Source organism: Apteryx mantelli, chromosome 3 (genome assembly GCF_036417845.1).
Source record: "Apteryx mantelli isolate bAptMan1 chromosome 3, bAptMan1.hap1, whole genome shotgun sequence".
Classification (NCBI taxonomy): Eukaryota; Metazoa; Chordata; class Aves; order Apterygiformes; family Apterygidae; genus Apteryx; species Apteryx mantelli.
This window is the reverse complement of record NC_089980.1, coordinates 67463454-67487820: the sequence shown is the minus strand read 5'-3', so window position 1 is coordinate 67487820 and position 24367 is coordinate 67463454. Positions and strand designations below refer to the sequence as shown.

Sequence of the window (24367 nt, the reverse complement as noted above, 5' to 3'; positions counted from 1 at the left end):
TAAGGAAAGATATTAATCGATGCATATTGCTTTATTTCCTTTCAGTCTCTTCCAGCTAACTTTTCCATTAGCTATGAAGTCTATCACTGGTGGAGTAGGTGATTATGTCAGCAGCATTCATAACTTCTAATAGTTGCTGTAACAATATTATATGCTTTCTGAAACTGATTTTCAGTCCCCATTTTTTTCTTTCAGAGAATCTTTTGATAAACTCTCCCAAATGGCACAGGCTTTAAATGAAGGAGGACAAGGTGCAGGGAGGGAAGTGCGCCTGGCTTCTCGACATCTCACCAGTTACCAAAACATGGTCAAAACTGTCAAGGAGAAGCTGCGAACATGTCAGGTTGCACTCCAGGAGCATCTTGCTTTGGAGGAGGCACTGCAGGGCATGTGGTCATGGGTGAAAGACGTTCAAGATAAACTAGCATCATCAAAGAGTACCGTTGGTAGCAAAGCCACACTAGAGAGGCGACTGACTCAAATTCAGGTAAAGAGCTATAGAACTAAAGATACTGCATCAAGACTAGTATTGGATGAGGATCACATCAAAGGAAAAGGAATATTTTTATATTTCTTTCTTTCCATGGTTATGAAGGACAGGATTAGAATTTGAAGTGACCTTGACAAATTGGGAGATATGATATGAAAAACAGTATGGTATTTAAGGGGGCAGGGGAGGGGAGGCGGGTGCAAGGTATTACACTTAATGAGGAATAGCCAACTATAAAAATATGGATTCAGGTCCAAAAAAAACTGGTGGTGGGGAAGTCCTGAAATAGTTCACAGAGAAAGGCTGTGACATATCTGTCACAGGAGGTCTTTGAGAACAGATTAGATAAACATCTATTACAAAAGACATCAGTGTAGGTGATCCTGTCATTGGGCGCTCTTGAGATTTCCTCTAGCTGCATGGTGCTGGTTTTCTGTGCAGAGCTTGACCTTTTTATTATCTGCTGCAATGCGAACAATATTTTAGGGTGACCAATGCAGTGAAATACCTATATGGCTGTGGGAGTAGCTGTTGCATCACTAGCACATAGCAAGGGGCAGGCACTTGTACAAAAGGGTGTCTTGGAATTCATACTGGGCATGGTTTTCAAGTGGTAAATGAGCTCAGAAAAAATGGTGTCCCCTGTTGAAAGTGCACCTTTCACTTCCCATCAATTTACATTTGATAATTTTTTTTGCATCACAGGAGATCCTCTTACTCAAAGGTGATGGGGAAGTTAAGCTGAACATGGCCATTGGCAAAGGAGAAAAAGCACTTAGAAGCAGCAGTGAGGAAGGACAAAAGGTGATACAAAACCAGCTACAAACACTGAAGGATGTTTGGAATGACATCATCAACATCTCAGTGAATTGTCAAAGGTAAAACTCCCTGGAAAACACAGTTCAGACCCTGCCATCTTTGCTTCCAAGGAGTGGTACTTTGTAGCACGTATGAGTCCATTCCTTTGTGACTGATATCTGAGGGGAAAGTTGCATCATCAAATCAAAATATTTATCTGAAAGAATACATCCCTTTGTAGAAAAGACAATGAGTTTACTCAATAGATGAATCAAATTTCATATGAAATGGTCATTTAAAAATAAATAGAAATTGTACAAATTCATACAAATAAAAATCTAGAAAGGGCTTCCTGACTTACTGAACCTGTACTGGGGCTGGACCAAGAACATCTGACATGTATTTACCTAACTTTCCATTACAAAACTGCAGGGAAGTTTTCTCAACTCTGTGTTTCATTATGTTTTTTAATTAAAATATTTCTGTAATATCTACTCTGTATCATCTTTCTTGCAAATTAAGCTGATTTCTTCTTGTTCTAACCTCTGTGGAAATGGGAAGTTATTCCTATTACCTGTATGAGAACTTTTTTAATATATTTGAAGGCCTCAGTCTCTGTTCTAGATGAACGGAAGTCTTAATTCTTTCAGCCTTCCTCAAAACTAATAGTTTCTGGACCTCTTTCATCCTTGTTCTTTCAATAAATTGCAGACTGTTTAATTTGTCTACATTTTTCTGTAGTTGGTTGACCTCTGAACTCTATTTGAGACCTTGCAGATTCTGAATAGAGTATCAGTACTTTGCATTTCCTTCATACAACACTCCTCTTAATACATTCCAGATTGAGATTTTCCTTTCTTTCCAACTGTACATGTTGTTAATTTTGTTCGGTTTGTTATCCACTACAGTCTACAAATCCTTTTCTACATTACTAACCCTGGACAGTTTTTCCCAATTTTCTGTCTGTGTATTTGATTTCTGCTTTCTAAGTAAAGCACTTTTTTTCATCATCAAATACCATCTTTTTAAATTTCTTTTAAGAACATCTGATGTTTAAATGCTGTCCTCCAAACTGGCTGCAGCCTCTCCCTGGTTGATCTCATCTATGAGTTTTACAAGTACTCTGTGTTCCATCATCTTAGTCATTACTGGATAGAAGCGGGTCCTTGGTGAACTTCTGCATGATCATACTTCCTTAGCTTGCTAATGAAAACAAAAATTTCCTTGCATCAGAAAACGGTCATGGGTCTGTATTCTAGATGATCTGAGTACTAGGATGTCTGAGCCTCAAACATCAGCTGTTAGTGGTAGGAGCCATGATATAGGTAAATTGGAGTTCTTGGATGAACTCCACAGAGTGCCTGCTTGCTTGGATTTAGGTAGTGCTGCCACTGTCTCACTTTATTTCTAAATTATAATAGAATTATATGCAGAAAATTATGATGGGTAGGCTTTAAGTTTTCGCTCTGACTTTACCCACTTTGTGTCATAAAATATGATTTAGATTGGGTGCTCATTGCATTTTGGATGAAATCCTTTACAGCACTGTTATCTACCATTAAGTCCAGTGGAATCAGAATTACGTTCCTCAACACAAGTCCCAGAGAGATATGGAGATCTGACAGAAGGAGGGATAGATAACAGAAGAGTGTATTTCTTAGAAATTGTAAATGGGGCAACATATAATTGTTTTGTTCTTCCAAAATTGCCAGAATATCTCCTCATTTTCAATAATTTTGTAGGCTGCTGTACATTTATGACTGAGAATTTATTACATGAAGAGCTCCAGTAATGTTCTGTATTTTATTTTGCTGGACAGTTACTGAAGTGTGCTTTTCATTAGTCTGAGACAGACATTGTTGGTATCACCTGTAATGGGGAAGCAGTTGTATTAGATTATATGTAGTAGTCCAAAGAACAGAGGAAGTCTAGAATAGTTGGATTTAAGTTGATGTAGAAAATTAAAGCAAGATGGAGGAAAAAGTGTATTCTAAATGTATCATACCTAGCTACAGAGAATATATCAATTAAGGTACAAGCATGCTTTTCTTTTTTTTTTCTTTTTTTTAGCTCTTTCAAAACTTCTCATCTGTACTGTATATTTGTTTTTTAATGTAAGCTGTCTAGAGTCTGTGATTAGCCAGTGGAATGAATATCTGGAAAGGAAGAACCAGCTGGAGCAGTGGTTAGAGAAACTGGATCACAAAGCAGAACATCCTATAGAACCACAGATTGGTCTGAAAGAGAAGTTTGCTCAACTGGACCACTTCCAGGCTATTGTTTCTGAGATAGAGGATCACTCTGGTGATTTACATCAACTCATTGAAAAAGCTGTGGAACTGTATGAAAAAACTGAGGATGATTCTTTTGGAGAAGCAGCTCAAGAAAAACTAAAAACACACTTTAATGACATCACAACTGTGGCCAAGGTAAGATAAAAGCAAAGGCTGCCATTTCAAATAAGTAAAATACTTAGACATCAATCTGTAGAGAAGGCTAAAGTTTTGATTTTCATAATTTTATTGTGACTAAAAGAATGCTTGTGTTTGAATAGTCTTGCTTTTTCTTACAGTTCCTATGATGGAGTCTAACAAAAAAAAAGTTGAATGTAGTTATTAAAATTCACTGGAATGTAAAAATAGGTTGAGAATGGGAATCATTGGTATGTTTATGATTTTTGAAAAGTGAAGGGCATGTATTTTATTCCTAGTTTCATATATACAGTAATACTTCTGAAATTCTTCAAGATTCATTTTCATTTGATTCTTTTTCATTCATTCCTAGCACTTTTTTTTTTTTTTTTTTAACTTAGAGAAGAATAAAATGCCTCACTGAGCGGGAAACATATGTCAGAGAGAGAAATTTTATTATCAGAAAGATATACACTCATAGTTTGTGGTGTTCAAAGCCTTTAAGCACTGCACCTGTCGTACAGGTGTTCTGTTCAGTTTCTAAGGAAAGAGACATGTTAGTCCACAGAGACCTTCTGCCAGTCAGATCATGACAGTGACACTAGTTCTGAATTACAATCTCCATCATCTTGGCTAATGGGAAAGTTTGCATCAGCAATAGGGGCCACACAATAAGAGGCTAATATCACTGTGAAGCTGAAGTAAACACTGTATATATAGCACATTGTTGGAAATTCAGGAATCTGACATAACTGTGATTTAGGCAGTCATGTATTGAGAATAGTGCTGAAGACCTATAGGTGATTAATCTATACATTATATATTAAAAAAAAATCCAAACTTAAAAATTAGTAGATCTAACAAACTATTTAATAGAAAAATGTCAAATTTAGGACATATTAATTAAATTCTTAAGTAAAAATCCATATTTTTCTTTCTAAACATGATGAGGAGAGTCATTATATGGAATCTTGCTGCTTGTTTGGGAGGGGTTTTTTTGTTTTTATTTTTGGGATGACATATACTATTATTGCAATTGTTTTATTGCTTTAATCATAGACCATAGATATTAGAGCTGTCTAAGATGTATCTAATCTATAATTACCATCTATTCACACAATTTTTTATTTTTATAATGAACTTTTGCTCTCTTTTTTTACTGGAAATAGTAAGCTATGAATCTGATTTCTAGAGATTAGTGCAGCTTCATCCTGGTATAACATCCACTTGGTTAAGTAGAATTAAAGCTGGAGCAATACAAAGGTAACTGACTCACTCAGTACAATGCTTTTAAAACTTACTCATGAAAAGACCCTGATAAACAAGCATGGTGATGTTCTCCTAAAATTGATATGTATCAATAAATCTAATTTTTTAAGTAATTTCCCTCATCCCCAAAAATAGAAATCTTATAGATGGGTATTAAAAGTAGGTGCTTTTATTTTTCTTTCAAAAAATATTTCTTTTCCAGAGTTTCTTGTCTTAATCCTACCTTTGTATATGCCCTGGGCATGCATCAATAAGTAACCAGCTGGCCCAGAGTGTCCCAGCTGGGGTGACAGGCTGGGAAAGGTGGGGATGGGACTCTGCACCCACAATATTGCATGGAACAGGCCATATGTAAGCAAGAAGTTGAGATCTAAAACAGAGTTTGAAGCATTCTTCCCAAAGGATGCTCAAGCTGATAGCAAAACATCCTTTAAATCTATCAAAAGCAGGATGTCATCTAGGGAATTGGTGCAATCACTCGATGAGCAAAAGTAAAAGATGCACTCAGGGTTGATAAGGCCATACTGGAGAAGTTCAATGAATTTGTGTTGTTCCTCTCCACTGAAGATGATGAGGAGATTCCCACACCTGACATTTTCTTTGCAGGAGGCAGGTCAAAGGAGCTAGATCAGTTTGAGGTAAATATACAGGAAGTCTTAGACCAAGCAGTTAAGTTAGAAGTTAATAAGTCACCAGCAGTAGATGGCGTTCATCTGAGGGCTCTGGAGGAATGCCCAAACTGCAATTGCTGAAGAGCTGGTCAAGGTGGCCACTATGCCAGGTGACTGTCAGGCTATCCCTGTAATCCCCATCTACTAAAAGGCCTCAAAGGAAGTCCTGTGGGGAACTGCAGACTCGTGTGTCTGGCTGCCATCCCTGGGAAAGCAATAATCTATAATAAAAAATAATATCATTGATCATATTGGATAAATACAGACTGCTGAGAAAGTACAGCTTCTGGAAAGGAAAACCTTACCAAACTAATCTGCTGGAGTTCTGTGAGGGTGTCAGTAAGCACATGAATAAAGGGGATAAAGTGGACATAATATACTTGGATTTTCAGACAACCTTTGATAAGGTTCCACATGAAGGGCTATTAAAGAAACTAAGTCATCACAGGATTGAAGGAAAGGTCCCTTAATGCACTGAAAGTTGATTGACGTATAAGAAGCCAAGGCTTACTGGTCCCTTTTCAGAATGGAAGAGAGTCAATAATAAGGTCCTCCAGAAAACAGTGTGGGAGTTAGTTTTGTTCAACATCTTTGTTAATGACCGGGAGAAGAGAGTGCAGGGTGAAATCTTGCAGAGGATGAAAAGCTCTCTTGGGTGGTCCAATGACAAGGACTCCAGAAGGATTGTCAGAAAACTGAGTGAGTGGGCAAAGAGGTGGTAGATGATCTTCAGTGTAGATAAATGTAAGGTAATGCCTGTAAGGGAAAATAATCTAAAGCAATTTTACATGATTCTGAATTCAGAACTTGCAGTTAAAAACTAGGAGATAGATCTTAGAGTCACTTGGAAGTTTTCTGAAATCAACAGCTCAGTGTGAAGTGGATATCAAAAAAGCCAATAAATGTTAGGTATCATCCGGAATACTGAGGATAAAGAAGGCATAATTTTTCTGATTTTATATATATACATATATATATGTATGTATTTTGCTACTATGTATCTTGGTGTGCCTGCATCTTGAGGTTAGAGTGCATCTCAAAAGGGACATATAAAAGGTACAGAGAAGGGCAACTAAAATGGTCAAGGGGATGAAACTGTTATGAGGAAAAATTAAAAGGCTGGAAATCTTCAGTTTGAAGTGGAGAAAGCTGAGAGGGAAATGCAGTCAGCATTTACAAAATCATAAGGGTGATTGTTAAGGAGAATGCAGAAATGTTAGTCACCAAATCCCACAATACCAGCGAGTATGCAGTAAAGCTAATAGCAGATTGGTTAAAAAAAGGGGGGGGGGGAGAAGAAAAAGACAAAAAGAAAACAAAGGGTACTTTTTATATAGCAAAAAGCAAACTTCTACAGTCTGTTGTCATATGTTATTATTGGCAAGTTCAAAAAGGGATTGAACAAAGTCACTAACAGATCTATGAACACATACTGAAAGGAATAGGAGGCATGAACTTTCTGACATTCCTAATCTAATAATTGCAGATGCTAAGGAATTATAATGGAAATGGACCACAGACTCTGGCCAGGTTCACATGCTCTCCCTAAATAGCACTGGGGAGAAGACTTGGCTGGATGAACCATTAGTCAGGCCCAGTAGGGCACTCCCTGTGGCCTTAGCACATGGGGCAGGTAACTGTACCTTGCCCGTGACAGAGGGCATACTGCTTCTTCTCCAGCTAGTCTAAGCCATATGCTGTGTTTCCGGCACTTCCGTGGTGACCTCTGTTACCCTGAAGGTTGGGGCCCAGGATTTGACATAAGCTCCTCACCTATGGGACAGCAGTACCCGACAGCACCGGAGGGCTGCCGGGCTGGGAATGCAGCTGCTGCCAGGCAGAGAGGATGGGACCAAGAGCTACCAGGTGATGTGCCAGGGGGAAGCTGCTACCTCCTCCTCCCCTTTCTGTGATGGCAGGTCTGGTTGACAACTTGCAAACTTTCCCTTGGGAGGGAAGAGCACAGGCTGCAACTCGTAGAAGCCATTGCCACTGAAAGAGACTCACCAGTATTGAGCTGCACTTTCCCTCCACTTTCACTACTGGTACCACATTTTGGTGTGAACAAAGCAGGTGGGGGCTCATGGTTGCCTTTCTTGCTTGGGACTCTTTTGCTGCCTGAGGCAGCTATCTGTTTTGTCTAAAGTCAGGGCCACATGGAATTTTTCTTACTCTGTTATTGCATAAAATGCAGTAAGGTGTAAAAGCTTTGAGACTTTACTTTAGGTCACCTTTGTCTAATTTGTAACGGCCTATTGTCTAGTCTGAAACATTCTGGGAAATAATGATTATTTTCAGAGAGCTTGTTAATCTGACTTTGTTTTTAAATCCATTAGTTAAATGATAAATTATTCAAACTTAAAAATAACTCAAGTTCAATTCAGATTACTTGAACCAGTCACTTAAGTCTGAATAAGAGTATCCACACAGGAGTTAAAAGTTATTTGATTAGCTCAGTTCACTGTTGGTTAGTTTTGATAGGCTTTCCTGAGTGTTAGTGTATAAGAATGCAGGAACAACTCTGAGAAATCAAACTGAAGGCTCATCTAGACCAGTATACTGTTTTCCACAAAGGCTTAGGGAAGAGTACCAAAGGAGAAAAAGTGTACAATAACAGTTTTTTCTATCTTCTTGAGCCAGAAGATAGAGAGATCTCTGTAGATACATCCCTGAAACTGCAGAGCATAGGATGTAGCTCTTGAATTTCTAGTTTTCACCTTTTTGTGCTATGGTAAACACTTTCAGCTCATGTTGGGATGGAGCCATGCAACTGTCGTTTTTCTGTGTCTCAGGGAAAGCACCCTCCCTAGGGGTGCAAGGCGGGTGTCTGGGGATGGCAAACATTGCTGATTTGGTGGCTGTGATGGAAGTGAGCACTCTAAGGACCTTCTATGCTTTGGACAAGCAGAACTGCTTCTTTGTGGACTTGTATGGAACATCTTTGTGACTCTCCTTTAGCGTTTATAGAGACCTGGTGCTTCTAAATAATGGCTTTGTTTTGGCTAGGAGACTGCTCCCTTGGAGGACTCATGGGTAGTCCATAAGAACCCCTCCAAGGGATATTGGGAGAAGTGTGCCAAAGCTGCACAGCTGCGGCTTTGACATCTGTTGAAGGATACATTTCTTGTTAAAGAATGTTTTAAAGGACACTTTTTGCATGCATTTTGAGGTCTTCCTTTGCTCAAGCAGACAATGCCTGTCCAGACCAACCTAAACTGAGCCTTGTGCAGTGTAGCGCTGCATTCTGTTGCTATGAGCTGTGCTCTGCTCAGCATTCAGATGGATGCTATAGAGTCAGACCAGCTCTCTATATCACTGTGTGCTTAAAGTCTGGACAGAATCCAGAACATTATTTGACCATTTTAATGGTCTATTTTCCATCTGTCTGACAGGAGAAAATGAGGAAAGTGGAAGACATTGTGAAGGATCATTTGCTGTACCTTGATGCCGTGCATGAATTCACAGACTGGCTCCATTCTGCGAAAGAAGAGCTGCACCGCTGGTCAGATGCATCTGGAGATACATCAGCCATACAGAAAAAGCTGACCAAAATCAATGTAAGAAAACTTACCTTTCATAGTTTCATCAGCCGTTCAGAACCTATGCTTTAAAACAGGCCAGGGACAGAAAGTTGTGGGATGTTGCTCTTTGTGTATTTGAAATGGTTATGACATTTCAGTGAGCTGAAAACAAGCTTTCTAAGCAATGTTCTGTCTTCTCCTCCCTTCCCATATCAAACAGATAGAGTACAAGTGCAATCAGAACTTAGACCCGAGCTAGCCACTGGCACACATGAAAACAATTTGGAAGAGCGCGAGCCCAGTGGCATCACAGAGGAATGTGGCTTAGCTGATTAATGAATACTGCTTTACCCTCATCCCCAAATATGCCTTCTCCACTTGGCAGTGTTGTCTGAATCAAAGCCAGAAACAACCTTTCCTAGTTTGCATGAAATGGAGATGCATGAAGCAGTGCAAAGATTGTTGTCCCCATATACAGTAGAAATGTATAGGTTACCTCCCTGTACAGAAATGTATAAGGTTGCCTCCTCATCCTGGCATTTGTGTGGGTCCATCCATTCCTAGACATTTTGAGTGTCTGAGCAAGTTACATATTCCTGAATGCAGCATTAAAGTAGATGTCAAGTTCTGTTCATGCCTGATGTTTGAATTCAGATACTCATGCCAGCATTTTACACTGCTCCTAAACACGAGAGGGTGGGCCAGTGAACGGACTACTAGATGGTGATTCAGGATACCTGAGTTCAAATTCCAGATTTGTTGTATGCTCTTGGACAGTTTTTAGTCTCCCCTGTGTTTAAGCTCCCCATGTGTAAAATGAGGAAGGGAGGAGATAGTACTTTCTAGCTCATAGGGCTAATAAGAGAATAAATAACTTTACTTTGGCATGCAATGGTTAAGATGGCATTTATGTTCTCCAACTTCTAGAGCTGAAAACTCCCCAAATTTCCTTGTAGCATGTGCAAGATTGAAATAAGATACTGCAGAAAGAATTCACTGAAAAAGAACATGTGCAACCAATTATGGCACATCACAGATCATGGGTAGGCTGTAAAATGCTTTTTCTGAGCAGCACAGTTATGTTCTTAAAACTGCTATGATCAGCTGCATACTAGTGTTTCTTATAAAAAAGGTCAGAACAACATTCTTTTCCCTATCTTAACCTAAACAATATTTGTTTTATTATCTAAAAAAAGTTATTTCTCTCCCAAGCCTACGAAAGTTTGTAATCCATACACTACTCTCAGAATGGCTCTCTAATCGATTTAAAGCACGCACTCTGCCTTGATTTAATTTCCCTGTACTCTTCCCTTTCGCTGCGTTTTCCCATTCCTTTCCGCAGCGTGGGTGTTGTGAAAGCGTTTGTGCTGGAACTGCTCCTCGGCGCGGCGCGCACCGCGGGCTGCAGCCTCTCCGCCGTCTGTGCGGGCCCCTGGCCGCGGCCGCAGCTGCGACGGGTCGCAGCCCGGCGGTTCGGCTCGCAGCCCGGCGGGTTTCCATGGCAATGTTCCCTTGCAGGAGCTGCTAGACTCCCGCCCGGTCGGCGCGGGCCGCCTCAGCCGAGTGGAGACGCTGGCGCCCGCGGCCAAGCGCGGCACGGCCGCCGGCGGCTGCCAGCGCCTCGCTGCGGAGATGCAGGCCCTGCAGTCGGACTGGAAGCAGTGGGAAGAGAGCGCTTTCCAAACCCAGCGCAGCCTGGACGATCTGCACAGCCAGATGGCCCTGTCGGAGCAGGAGTTCGCCGCCCAGGTCGCTCAGCTGGAGAAGGCCCTGGAGCAGTTTGGCGCGCTGCTGGCCACCTGGTCGCAGCGCCTGGCCCCCCTGGACGGCCGATACACGGATGCCGAGCTCGTGGAGTGCTGGCACAGGGAAAAAGTAAGGCCCCGGCTCTTTTTCTAGCAATTTTCTGGTTGTAAATGTACAGCTACTGTGGGCAGAAAAGCTCTGCCAAGCAGGACTATCAAGGGATGGGCAAAGTAGGAAATAATCAGATACACTTACAAAAAATGTGTTTATGAAATTCCAACTTTACAAACTTTTATAACTGTAATCATAGCAATCAGTGTTTACAGAAGACACTTCTCTCCTTGACCTCTACTGCACAAGGCTTAGCAAATGCTACCCAGATCATAGACATTAAGAGCAGGGCTTGTCTCTGAGCAAATGAAGGAACTAACATACTATTTCTGAACTTCTCTTCCAATTGTTGAGTGTTTCAAGCCAGAGTAGTACTTGATCAGGGAAATGTGGAGCTTTTCTAAAAGCTAAGTAGCAGCTGGAGCCATTTCTTTTCCTATAATTCACCATGCATGTACTGAGCTTATTCTTCCTGTTTCTTGAAATGCCCTTCACATCATGCAGGTTAGGATCTTGTCCCATTCTTGTCATTTCTTGTTAAAGAAATGATCCTAGGAATTGCTATACTTGGGTATTCCTTATGCTTTGCTCAGGAATGCAGTAGGATTTAGAGAAACAGAGAGGTAGTTCCCCTTCCTGTCTTCTAGCAAAACTTCCACATGCATGTATCCCATACATACATACAAATATATGCACATACACATTTATATATATGTATACATATTCCCAACAGTCGAGATAACTTGCATACCAACTATGCGTATGTATGTATGTATGTATGTATCTCCCTTGTTGTGAATCACAGATGTCCAGAAAAGATACAGAGTGTCTCTCTTTCAGGGTAGTGTTGCAATAAAGTAGTTTCAGTAAAGGAAGAGAGGGGTGTGATTGCTGCTTTCTGACTCCTTGACTGAAAAAATATTATAAACCCCCCAGGACACCTTGTCTTTAAACTGAGATTATATATCTCCTCCTCTAGTTTTTGTGCCAAGTTATTTCTGTGGCTTCTCCTTTCACAGAATTCCCTGACACAGATTTATAGAACCGGCCTGCTTGCTTGCCAGCACCTAACTGTAAGAGAAAAAAATCTGACATTACACTGTGGCAAATAATGGTACAAATATTCAATCTCTTCTGTGGTTATATGTTTTCTTAAAGTAAAGGAAGACTTGGAATTATCATCAATACACAGCAGCAGTTATCAGACACGTTTTTATTTAAAAAACAGAGAAGTAGTAAATTCATGGAATTCCCAGGAGACTTAATGATATTGCTTCATTAGTAGTATATATGCTGTATATATATTGTAGCTCTGTGTAACAATGCTTTATTTAGATTATAAAGATGTAAACTTTAGGTAGTGAGTAAAATGCAGAAGAAACTCAAGAATTACTATGCACAGCCCTACTGTGTGATTTTATTTATAGTTAGAGGAAATGTGATAGTAATCCTTCCATTTCTGGACTTCAGTGGTAGGTCCCATTGTGAACGTAAAACAGCTCTGCAGCATTCCATTACTATTGTCTCACAGTGATTCTATTGTCAAGCTGGCCAAGGTCACAAATTAAAAATGTGTTTCCTAACTCTCAGAATTAGCAAACTCATTCTGGTAGCCCTGACTCAAGCTCTGTTCCTTTAGGTTTATGCAATATAACAGCAACAGATTCTGCCCTTGGAAATCAGCAAATTATTTTGATAATTGTCCGATTCAAAAGTAAATCCAACTTGCTGCACCAGTGCTATCAGTGATTCAGTGTTTCTGTATGGAATTATGCCATAGTTAAATGTACCCTGCATTTCAAGGAAATATTCCCACTTTCAGCAATAGGTTATGCATAAAATCGTATATCATCGAAATAATCTTTTAATAGTTATTGTGGTAGATTGTTTAAAACTGAAAGATTTAATTGAAAACAGGCAGTTCTAACCTCTGTAATACTTGTAGGACACATTTTCTTTTCAAAAAAAAAAAATGTTGTTACTATTTTGTTATGGTGATTGTGTGGATATGAAGAATATATGACATCCTGCATTTAAGTAATGGCCACTGTGTTGTCATTCCTAATACTTTCAAAAAAAGTCCTATGTATAGCATAGTAAGATAAACAAAAAGTAGTGAGTTTACATTTATTTCTAAGCATCATTGCTCTTACATAATTACTTGACTCAAATGCTATTTTATATGGTATTGAAACAAACCAGCAGTGTGAATGTTTCAACTTTTAATTATGGCTGAACGAATTCACCGGTGCATGAGTGACTCAAAGCAGATAAAGTCAATAATGTTAGCATGAATAATATAAATCTGAGGAGTCCTGAAAGTCTGTTGAAGCAAAATATTTTTTCATACCCATAAGAACACACAAAAGTTAGTACACATAATCCATCCCAAATGTCTCTAGACTTAATTGTACAGGGCTTCCCTGTAGTCTATAAATCTAAACAGATTTCAGTAACGTTAATATAATGAAGCCCTGATTATGGAATAAACCACTGTTACTTGTATCCAAGATGTGTTGCAGGGTTTTTTTTCTCAAAACTGACTTTTTTTCTGGCAGTTCAGATAGTATGAAGATGCAATATACACATCTTTTATTTTTTTTACTTGCTCAGAAATACAGTATATAATCTTAAAAAAATTAATTCCACAATTCTGCCGATAGACTTTTTCAGGAAAAGGGATTTGAAAAGAACACAAAGTTGCTTGTGGGTAGTAGGCACATTAACTGAACTGCTTGGCTTTTGTCTATTTGCTGTTCTTACTAAGCTGTTGCCTGGCTTGCTAGACTCTTGCTGATATTTGTTTTTACTTTTGACTTTTATAAAGGGACATGTGACAGATATCTGTTTATTGGAGGGTTAGTAAATACTTCACAGTGAAGAACCTACTCAGTGAGCATTTTTATCTTTGTAATGCAGATTGTGATATTTTCAAAACCCTCTGTGTATATTTTCATGTACATAATTTGTACATTTCCTGAACATATAATTTTGTGCTTATAGATAATTACAAACTGTTTACTATGTATAGTCTCAATCCTGCTTTTGTATATGTTCAAAAACATGGTTGGGGGCTTCCTTGTCCCACTTCCTCTGTCCCCTTTCTAATCTGTCTTTGCTTTCACATGGTAAGTTTCTTATGTTTATAAGTACACTTTTTCTGTTTTGGCACTTAGATTTAGCCACATTAATGTATGTACGCCAAACGCTCTGGCTTGCCTGTGCTGCACACCATCCGTTGTGATGAATGTAACTAGCTAGAAGGTTGTCTTTTCTCCCTGGTAGTTTAAAAGGAAATGCTGGAGATTTTAACTTCCAGTGAGATGAAGGGCAAAGTCTGCTCTGCGAATTATGCTGGAGTGCCTGACAGGATACTGCAGTGAAGGCATTTGTGGACACCAGCGTGAGGACTGCTTTTGCTGCAGTGGTTATTGCACCTCTCCCAGTGACATGAGCTAAGCCAACAATGGCACATTTTTGTAGGCTTAGCTGTCTCCAAATCAAGAGTCTTGCCAGTGCAGCAGTGACAGCTAGTAACCCATTCACTCTCTCTGGATTGTAAGAAGCTGTCCTTTCTACATTTTGAAGCCCGCTGTGAAAATGTTGAAGCTGTTAGAAGCTTTGTGCATAAATTCCCTTTTTTGGATACAGCTCAAAATAGTTTGTATTGAGCATGTTAAACTCAGGCAAGCAGGCTAATTATGCTTACATAAACTGTATGATGTTTGCTGTTCCCTAATTGTATGTATTTTCATATGTACACAGCTAACAGATATCATATCTCATTTTTCAAAACAAAATGTATACCTTAAGCTTTTCTTTGTAAACATTTTGAGCTAAAAGATTTGAGGTTTCCAGAAATTTGGTCTCCAGAAGCTCATAATTTCACATAAGCCTGTGTGCTTCTGTAGGTTTGACTGTTGAAATAATCTCAAAAATTAACATGCATAGATCACAAATTAAGTTGGCCTTAAATTTGCATAGACATTCAAATGATTTTTTTTTTATTTCTTAACCAGTATTTCTTAGTCCTGTTCATTATGAAAAAAGGGTGACATGTTCAAAAAATGTCCAAATGTTTTATGAGCAGTGATGCCACATTCAACAGTAACTTTTAACTATTTTGAAAGTGAGATTCAGGCTTCTAAATTGCTTTACTTAAAATATGCCATATGTTTTGTTCTTAATCACTGTACTCACATTCTAGGTTGTTTTAAGTATTTAGAATTACCCTTAAAGGGGTCTTTCTTTTTTCATTGACTGTGCAAGTAATTTAGCTTTCTAGTTCTGATCACTTAAATCAAACCTTAATTAGATTCCTAACACAGCCAGTGGGAATCCCCTTCCTAGATGTATGTTATTTCAGCTAATTACAAGTGGGTTGAGTCTGGAGAAGTACCAGAGCAAGAAGTGCCTAAAAACCTTTATAAATCCAGCCATGCTTATTTTGGTGCCTTATGTTGGTATGAAGAGAGTATCAACATTATCTGTATCAAAATAAATGGCACAGGACATTGTTTACTTGAAAAAGTGCCAGATAGTGTAAGGCATTAATAGAATTTTTTAATGTTACATATCTAAAAGTTTTTGACACTTGGATTCTACACAGATGTGGATTTTAGGAGTAGTGTTTCCATATAGTACAAAGAATTTAAGATGTGTTCAGTTTAAATGATAACATTTAGCAGACAAGTATCTTCTTATACTGCTGTTTTTGTTTAGTGTTTGTTTTGTTTTAACAGGAAACATTGGATGCTCTAGGAAAGTCTGAGCATATGACAGATGAGATCAAGACTCAATTAAATGACCTTTGTAGATTTTCCAGAGATTTGAGTGATCATTCTTCAAAAGTTTCAGGGTTGATTAAGGAGTATAACAGGTACGCTTTCATCTTTTTTATGGTTAATCTGTCCCATGTGTGTATCAGCTTTGTTTTAAGGAATCATTATTCAGAATCTTAGAAGTAGACAATAACTAGAATCATTGTCTTGATTTTAGTGGCAATAAAGATGGTAAAAAGTAGCAATTTGTTTTTTTCTAAGAGCCAGACTGTGTTCCAGACAGCTGAAACTAGTGTATCTCCACACCTGATCCATTACAAGAGAAATCCGTATAAGAAACTGAATTAGACCCACAGCTCATTTGTTTGAAGGAGGAACAAGCTGTAACAGTTATTTAAATTATTTTTCTTAATTTTTTCCCTCATTTCACTCCTGTTCTACTAACTGGTACATTGAAACAGTGGAGCCAATGTTTACTTACTCTTTTACTTTCTCAGGTTGCTCTAGCTGATTTACTTTGGAGTGTGATGCATTTCAGACACAAGAATCTGTTAGCTTGTAGGGGTTGTAGCTTTTGGCTTCTGTGGCTGCATAAGAAGGGCATAATGACTTAGACTGATCCCTTCTAACATTATGAACCTAAATGAACCACATAAATTAGAAGTGCAATTGCTGTGGGTTGCATGTCCTGACCCTAGAGAAAGGGGCTTGTGGAAACAGTTCACGCTTAGGTGAGCTGAATCACTCTCTGGAAACATTTGTCTCTGTCACATATATGATGGCTATGTCCAAATTTACATGCTTCAATTTTAAGGAACTGAAAGCTTCTAATGGATTTCCTGGTGCCTCAGTTAAGTACTTAAAGTTGGTAAGAGGACTCCAAGTCAACCTAACCTTACCATTTTGTCTTGGAGAACTAAATAATTGAAGTCACCTAACAGAGTCCTACCTTTCCTCCCCACCTCCCTCCACTCTCTTGTGCTTCCCTAATGTGATATACCCAGCCTCTGCCTGCAAGCTTCAAAAGGATGTCAGAGTAAAGAGCAGATCTTGCAGCAAAGATTTCGGACAGCTTTCAGGGACTTCCAGCAGTGGCTAGTCAATGCAAAAATCACCACAGCCAAATGCTTTGATGTGCCTCAGAATATCACTGAATCTTCAGCAAGTCTGCAGAAAATACAGGTAACTCTAAAGCAACAAGATATTAATCTAAGGGAGACCCAGTCGACTTAATATAAAACTCAGATTGAATTTGGAGGTAACTTGATGATTATGAATATTAAACTATTTGTATATGGTAATAAAGTTTTCAGATAGCTTCATTGATATTTAGTGCTGCTAAGTTAATTTTACTCCTCAATGCTCACAAAATGCTTTTAATAATTACAAGTTATAAAAATATTATACCAGTACAAGGAAATTCAAAAATCTGCTAATTTCCATATATTTTCATATAATTCTTGCACATAAATATTTCCATATACTTTTTGCACACCAGCATTGTGCAAGTATTCTGTAAAGACAAATACTTTGAACTAGGGAAGGTAAGTTAAGGATGCAGAGGATAAATCACACAGGTTAGACATAGCTCAGGATCCACCTGTTAGTCCATACCCCTGCACATTCATTGAAAGGACAGTGTGGTCATCTCAAATGGCTTTCATTTTGTATGTTGCCTCGAAGTTGGCCATTGCCCTAGCAGTTACCAACCATACTGTGCCAGGATATTGGTTCCCTGAAACAAAAGTGTTATCACTTGCTGTAGCATGAAGATTTAAAGAAGTATAATGCCCAACTAAAGGACAGGTCATTGTCTCATGAAGTGCAGAACATTCTCAGGTAATCCTAGAGTTTTAGTATATACATTGTTTAGACACATGACACTTCTGATCTAGGTATCTGTTGTCCTTAATCTTTTAAAATGGAATGCACCCAAATATGAATTAATATGCTAATATGCAGAAACAATAAATTTCTATGTCTGTTGATTTTTCTGGGAGCTTTGCCATTGACCTTTCCTGGGTCCTGAAGTTCACAAAAAAGAAGTTTTTACTAAATACAACCAATTATCTCATTATTATTTTTAGGAATTCTTATCAGAAAGTGATAATGGGCAACATAAACTAAACCTGGTAGCATCCAAAGGAGAACTGCTGTGCTCTATTTTACCAAAAGAAAAGGCTCAAGTTATCCAGGACAAAACTGCTACTGCTAAAGAAGACTGGAAAAATTTTATCACCACCCTTCACAAGAAGGAATCTGCATTGGAGGTATTGAACTTGTCACAGCAGGAAAAGATTGGATCTAAATCATCTCTTTGCTTTATGTTTCAAACCACACACATATTGGTAGAGCTCCTTACAGTTTAGGTCTCCCATATAGCCAGCTGTAAGTGCTTATAATGTGACACAGCTAATACATAGCTACTCTCAAGAAGTCTCATTCTTCCATTTTACTTCCATTTTACTTATATTTATTTATATCTGTACCACGGATATAACTTTGATTTAAATGGGTTTCATGCAGAAGGATATTGTTCAGAGTAACTGAAGATGACAAAAAGAGCAGTGGCTCAAATTTGTTAACTTGAGTCTCATAAAATATACTGAAAAACTAAAACACATTAAAAAGACATTCTCTTTTTTAAGGACTCTTTCCTTAACACAGAGTTCTGACACCATTGCTGACTGATTAGTCCCAGTACAGTGCGTAAACTTTGTCTCTCTTATTGGGAATGGGTGAAATGCAGTGAAGATTCATTTGAGCAACTTTTTTAATAAGCCCCAGTGCCCTTCTCTGTTCAGAACTCACAATTCAACAAGCATAGGAGGTAAATATCTTTAAAACATAATCTCTTTCAAGGTCATAGGTTTTAAGGTCCAAAAGTTTTAGTTGGAATTCCCTGCATAACATAGGAGAGTTAAAGTTCGCCTAGGCGTTACTGTTTCAAACCAGTGCTGTCTAGCTAGCTAAGAAATTTTTCAGATTGATTTAATAGATCATGTAGTAAATTCTTTCAAAGAAACTTCTCAGGTAGCAAGGACTTACCTTTCTTTTTCTCAGAGTGGCCATGGGAAGATGTCCTAAGAGGTTAGTCTTTCTGAGCCCAGCATTTTTCATTCTCATAGGCCAGTTCTTTTATTCTGATATTTAATTTGAGTGATAAGGCTATGGCTAAAAAAGAATGCAAATGCAAAATGAGTCTAAAAAATAGGAATAACTATGGCACTGGAACTATGTATTTCTATTCAATATGAATTATTTCGGATACACTTTTTTTTAGCATGCAAAATAACCCTATAATAAAAATATGCAGACACTGAGGGAATGCCTATATACACATTATGCACACAGTTTTACAACCAAATTTTTACACTAAAAATATAATCAGAAACAATCCTCATGACTGGGTTGAACATAGCCATACAGCCCCTAGCAATGACAGCATCCCTTTAAATGGGGATCAGTGTGAATGACTGCAGGCAGGTGTTAAGTAACTCTCATTCCAAACTAGTTTCAGACTGCCTTAGCTATGTGAGTTAGACTTAGGTTGAGTCAAAGCTAATAAGCTCTATAAGGCTTTCAGTTCAGAGAAAATTTGCATTGGCCTCCCCTCAACCATGTAGACATATCCTAAATTGTTGCCTCTGTTTTGTCTCCTAAAGAGGTATTCTCTCAACTTTTCTGTGAGATGGGAAGGAACAGAGTGGTGTTACTTATCTTGAAGAGATGTTGCAGTACTCCACCTCAGTAGCATATCCTTCGTGTGTGCGTGGTCTGTGGGTTGTGCATTAGTTGCATCCTATGCAGTGGGACTGTTTATAAACTTGTGCATTACATGTCTTCCCAGAACTTAAAGATCCAGATGAAGGACTTTGAAGTAAGTGCTGAGCCTCTGCAGGAGTGGCTGAGCATGACTGAGAAGATGGTACAAGGAAGTAGTAGTAGACTCCATGATCTTCCTTCCAAGAGGAGAGAACAGCAAAAGTTACAGGTGACTTCTTACGAGCCTTTTCAATACAGCCAATCCTTCCTCTCCCATCCTTCCAGTCTCATTTATTCCATGTAAAACCTTGATCATAGTGGCATCCTGGCCTCTAAATAAGATAATAAGCTGGTTTCAGGTATTGCTTTTGACAGTGCCCTACGAGCAGGTGTTGTTTCTCCACGTTCCTCATGACATGCTGCTTCATTGCTGTAGCTGTATGGTGTGCCTTTCTCAGCATGCTTGCCATTTGTCATTTCTGGGGTTTTTTGTTTTTTTTTTTAATGGGGTGCTTCATGCTTCTATGTTGTCTGCTTTCTTGCATCCACTCTTAATATTAACATGCTTGTGCTTTACAGTCTGTCCTTGAGGAAATAAGCTGCCATGAGCATCAGCTCAACAGGCTAAAAGAGAAAGCTCAGCAGCTGTGGGAAGAGCAAGCTGTCAGCAAAAGCTTTATACGCAGAGTGTCTCAGCTGTCTTCTCAATACCTTACTCTAAGCAATCTGACAAAGGTAATGCACCCTGTATATGTGCTTTTAAGCAGTTCATTTGATGTATGTGGAGAAAAAAAAGATTGAAATGTGAAATACTGCAGCTCTCTCACTCGTCTGCTATGTGGCACATCTGAGCTACCTTGTCTTTTGCACTGGGTTTAAAGAATGGGAAGTAAGGACCTGGAATAATTCCATGAACAGTTGACAAAACAGATTTATCTATTTTTAATGTATTTTGATTGAAAAGTAATTGAAAAAACTACCTGGTTATACAATAATTCTCCCGCTCCCCATGTAATAAAACAATTTTGATTACTTAAAGCACTGAAGATAATTTAGTTTAGTAATCAGGGCACTTGAAAGAGATATTTTCAAAACTTGGGGTTTCATTTTTTTCTTTAAAATACAGAAGGTTTATAAGGAAATGTTATTGCTTCATGACATCCTGTAATGATGATGCATTATTTGCTTCATAAGTGTCTTGTCTAAAACTTGATAGATTGGTCTTCAGCATTATTTTGAAAAAAAATTGTTATCTGTCAGGCTGATTTTGAAGGTTCAGGGAGAGGAATAGGCCAAAGTCTAAAGCATTACACTAGGAATTGAGGGAGTTAAGTTAAATTCTGTCTGTTCTGCTGAGTGTTCTGTCTCCGTTGTGTAAGCAGATTAAAAGGTCTTTGTATCAGGACTGTTACTCTTCACAAATTGTCAGTCATGAAGGAGGCTTTGTATTGAATCAGGTTTATGGTTACTACTGTAATGAGGATAATTTTAGGATATTGGAAGTGTGTTATGGGATAAAAAAGCAAGTCATAAAACATTTATACTTCAGTAACTACTAGTTTGTTCATTACTATCTTTTCTGTGGAAATAAAAATTATAAAGCATATCTAAGGCTGTATGACTTACTGAAAATTATTGTATGTATAGCCATAATAAATTTTCATGATTAAAAAATGAGAAAAGGAGAGATCATGAGTAACTAACATTAGCTTATGAGGGCAGAATTTCTAGGAGATGTCAGAATGAGAGATGGCTTCTGGGGCAGAAGATACGTATAATCCTATATGTGTGAAAAATCCCAAAATTCTTTGGGCAGCCATGAAAGTTTAGGACAGGTTCACCTCTGTTACTTCCTCAGCATGCTTCACTGAGTTGACTTTAATTCTCAGTCACAATGTAAAATATACTGTGCTCTGGATTACTGTTAATCTCAGGCCTTGTAGCAATGAAGAGTCTGGTAAACTTGAGCATTTTTTCTTTCTCATGTCAGTGTTGCTGATTTTCCAGAAAAATGGATATGCCAGCAGCAGCTGTTGAGAAAAATAAGCCTTCTTATCCCAGGCATCAACAAAGTAATGTTTCTACAGTGGCATAGCTTCACAGGCTTGTATCTGTCTTGTGTATTGACAGGTTTTACAAGTTATCTTCACTTGCAGCATTGATGTGGAGTTTAATTAGGTGTGATTTGCCAGATATTAAAAAAAAAAAAAAGATAGAAAGATAAACAGAAAACCTGCATCTGCTTTGAATGAGGCAGAGACAGATGAAACTTTACATTTAGAAAACAGAAGCGGACACTTCTGACATTTTCATTTATACATTATGTTTGGACAACTCGTGTGTGTGCAAAACTGATAGTTATAAGTACACTCACTTGAGCATGGGATGAATTTATGAATTGGTGGGTATAATTTAGGAAACTTGTTCTAGCACTGTAAGTAGGCATGGGGGAAAATGGTCATTTGAGTAGAGACTGACGGTAATTGCTGATGAATTTCAGGAGAAGGTTTCCAGGATGGATAGGGTCGTTGCAGAGCACCAGCAGTTCTCTCACAGTGTCAAGGACCTCCAGGACTGGATGGCTGATGCAGTTCACATGCTTGAGTCCTACTGTCATCCTACTGCAGACAAGAGCATGCTGGACAGCCGGATGTTAAAGCTGGAGGTATGGAAACAAGATTCCAGAACCAGCTCCTTTAAAATCTGTAAGAGGAATGCAAATACCCTATCCTTTACATGAGTTGTTACTTATTAGGGTAACAGCTTGTATAGTTCAAATCCTGATTTTCCATTTACTCAACACTTCTTACAGAGAAAAACACTCATTATTAGAAGTTTTCACTAAGAAAGATATAGGTGCCATTATGACATGGAAAATTGTGCATACTTACAAATTTCTAAAAACTCAGAAGATGGTATATGGCTGTTGAAGGCTAAAAGGAAGAAGTATGATATTCACTTCTGTTACTTTAATATACAGTTTCTCAGATATTACAGGCAAAATGAATGATTCAGCACAGCTTTTTGTAACATAGTCTGCTCGTAGTTGTTGAAACACTGCCTATCCAGGACTAATTTGTGTCTCCTAGGTAGGATTTTGCTTTAAAAATGGTGACTATAGTTAAGAAAATAGCACCTACTGATATCACTGCACTAAAGATGTTAAAGGCTGTACTCAGAAAACACTACTTTTTGTAACATTGGTGTCCATAGCTTGGCCACAGCTCAAAAGCTGAGACAAGCCCTACAAAACTATAAGGATGCCTCCAAAAGCAAGAGATTGTAGCAAAATACTAAACTCTTGTTTTGCCTTTTGTTTTTTGAGTCTTTCAGGTTCATGTTTTGAAACTTTTCATGACTTTACATAGTGTTAGAAGCTCTATAGTTTACAGCTGCACAGTTCCAGGGGCTGAGGTCTTAAAGATGACATTACTGGTTGTCGCCTGAGTTTATATGCTGATACTCTCATTTTGCATCTTAGTTGAACTGTACTTCAGCCCTATAGTACAGTTTTTCATCAGGACTTGTTTTCTCTCAGAATAAATACTCCTGTTTTCCACCTAAATGACATTCCTTTCAGAATATCTCCTTTTCCACCCCAGAAATACCCTCTCTGATGCAGTGCAAGTACCTGCATAGATTCAATGAAAAGTTCTCTCTTAACTTAAGATTTATGGCCTGAATCTACCCTTTGAAAGATATCTTTTCCTTGTGAAACCCAGCTATGAACCCCACTCCCCTTTTCCAACTGACTTTTTCTACAAACTGCTAAATTTGATCAGTTCATTTTCTGGTGAAGGTAGTGTATTCATGCCCAGTTTATGATAAAACTGGAACATCTGTTCACTGAAATATCTGTTCAATTTTTAGGGACTCCTAGCAGTGAAACAAGAAAAAGAAATCCAAATGAAAATGGTTCTGACAAGAGGAGAATCTGTTCTGCAAAACACTTCTCCAGAGGGAGTGCCAGTGATTGAACGGCATTTGCAGACCCTGAAGGACAGCTGGGCTTCTCTTCTGTCTGCTTGTATCCAGTGCAAGAGGTAAAAAGGGTATGAGGTGCAGAATGATGCTTGATAGCAAAACACTGTTAAGAATTCTGTAATTATAGTTCTAACAGTGATGCTCAGAGTGATAGAATAAAATTTAAAAAAAAATGCAGCCTTCTATGGTGGAGCATCACTAATTGCAAACATTTCAATTTGAAACAACCAAGACAATTAACCATTAGAAGGCAGCAGCTTACTAATATATGAAAAAGGCCAGAAAATTTCTGATTCAGGGTCTTATGCTTTCAGTTCTGTTTTGTTTACTAAAGCTAGCACACATCAGCTAGCTATGTAACTTACAGACCTCCTTAACCTTCCAAGTTTGGAAAACTTAATCCCTCTATATCAGCCACATGTGCTCCTAGTCAGCCTGTAGGGGTCTTAACAGCTCTGTCTAGGGTTGTTTAGCTTGCAATATATCTGTCTTATAAACATAGTCTAGAATGACTGTATGTGACTATATCTGACTGCTTAAATAGCATGAGAAACTGCACTATCGCAAAAAATACATATTTTTAAATTACAGTCAGCTGGAAGGAGCTCTCTCCAAATGGACAAGTTACCAGGATGATGTTCGCCAGTTTTCCAACTGGATGGATAAAGTAGAAGCAAGCATGAATGCTTCTGAAAGGCAATATGCAGAATTGAGGGAAAAAGCAGCTGCCCTCAGCAAAGCAAAGGTGTGTTTGCTTTATGACAAATCAGCAACAAACCCATATTACTTTATAAACAACAAAAAAGGCTGAATATCTGTA

General features: G+C 38.4%; 1 protein-coding gene across 1 annotated transcript in view; it reads left to right on the top strand.

Annotated features, from left to right (window-relative positions):
- SYNE1 (spectrin repeat containing nuclear envelope protein 1) overlaps nt 1-24367 on the top strand; it is a 276957-nt gene that overhangs the window by 102399 nt on the left and 150191 nt on the right. The window contains exons 50-62 of the mRNA XM_067293579.1: nt 196-487; nt 1196-1368; nt 3408-3717; nt 9032-9196; nt 10679-11035; nt 15760-15896; nt 16803-16980; nt 17886-18068; nt 19649-19792; nt 20143-20298; nt 22064-22228; nt 23434-23606; nt 24139-24292. Of these exons, the coding sequence (XP_067149680.1) occupies nt 196-487; nt 1196-1368; nt 3408-3717; nt 9032-9196; nt 10679-11035; nt 15760-15896; nt 16803-16980; nt 17886-18068; nt 19649-19792; nt 20143-20298; nt 22064-22228; nt 23434-23606; nt 24139-24292 (2587 nt within the window). The remainder of the gene's footprint in view (nt 1-195; nt 488-1195; nt 1369-3407; nt 3718-9031; nt 9197-10678; nt 11036-15759; nt 15897-16802; nt 16981-17885; nt 18069-19648; nt 19793-20142; nt 20299-22063; nt 22229-23433; nt 23607-24138; nt 24293-24367) is intronic.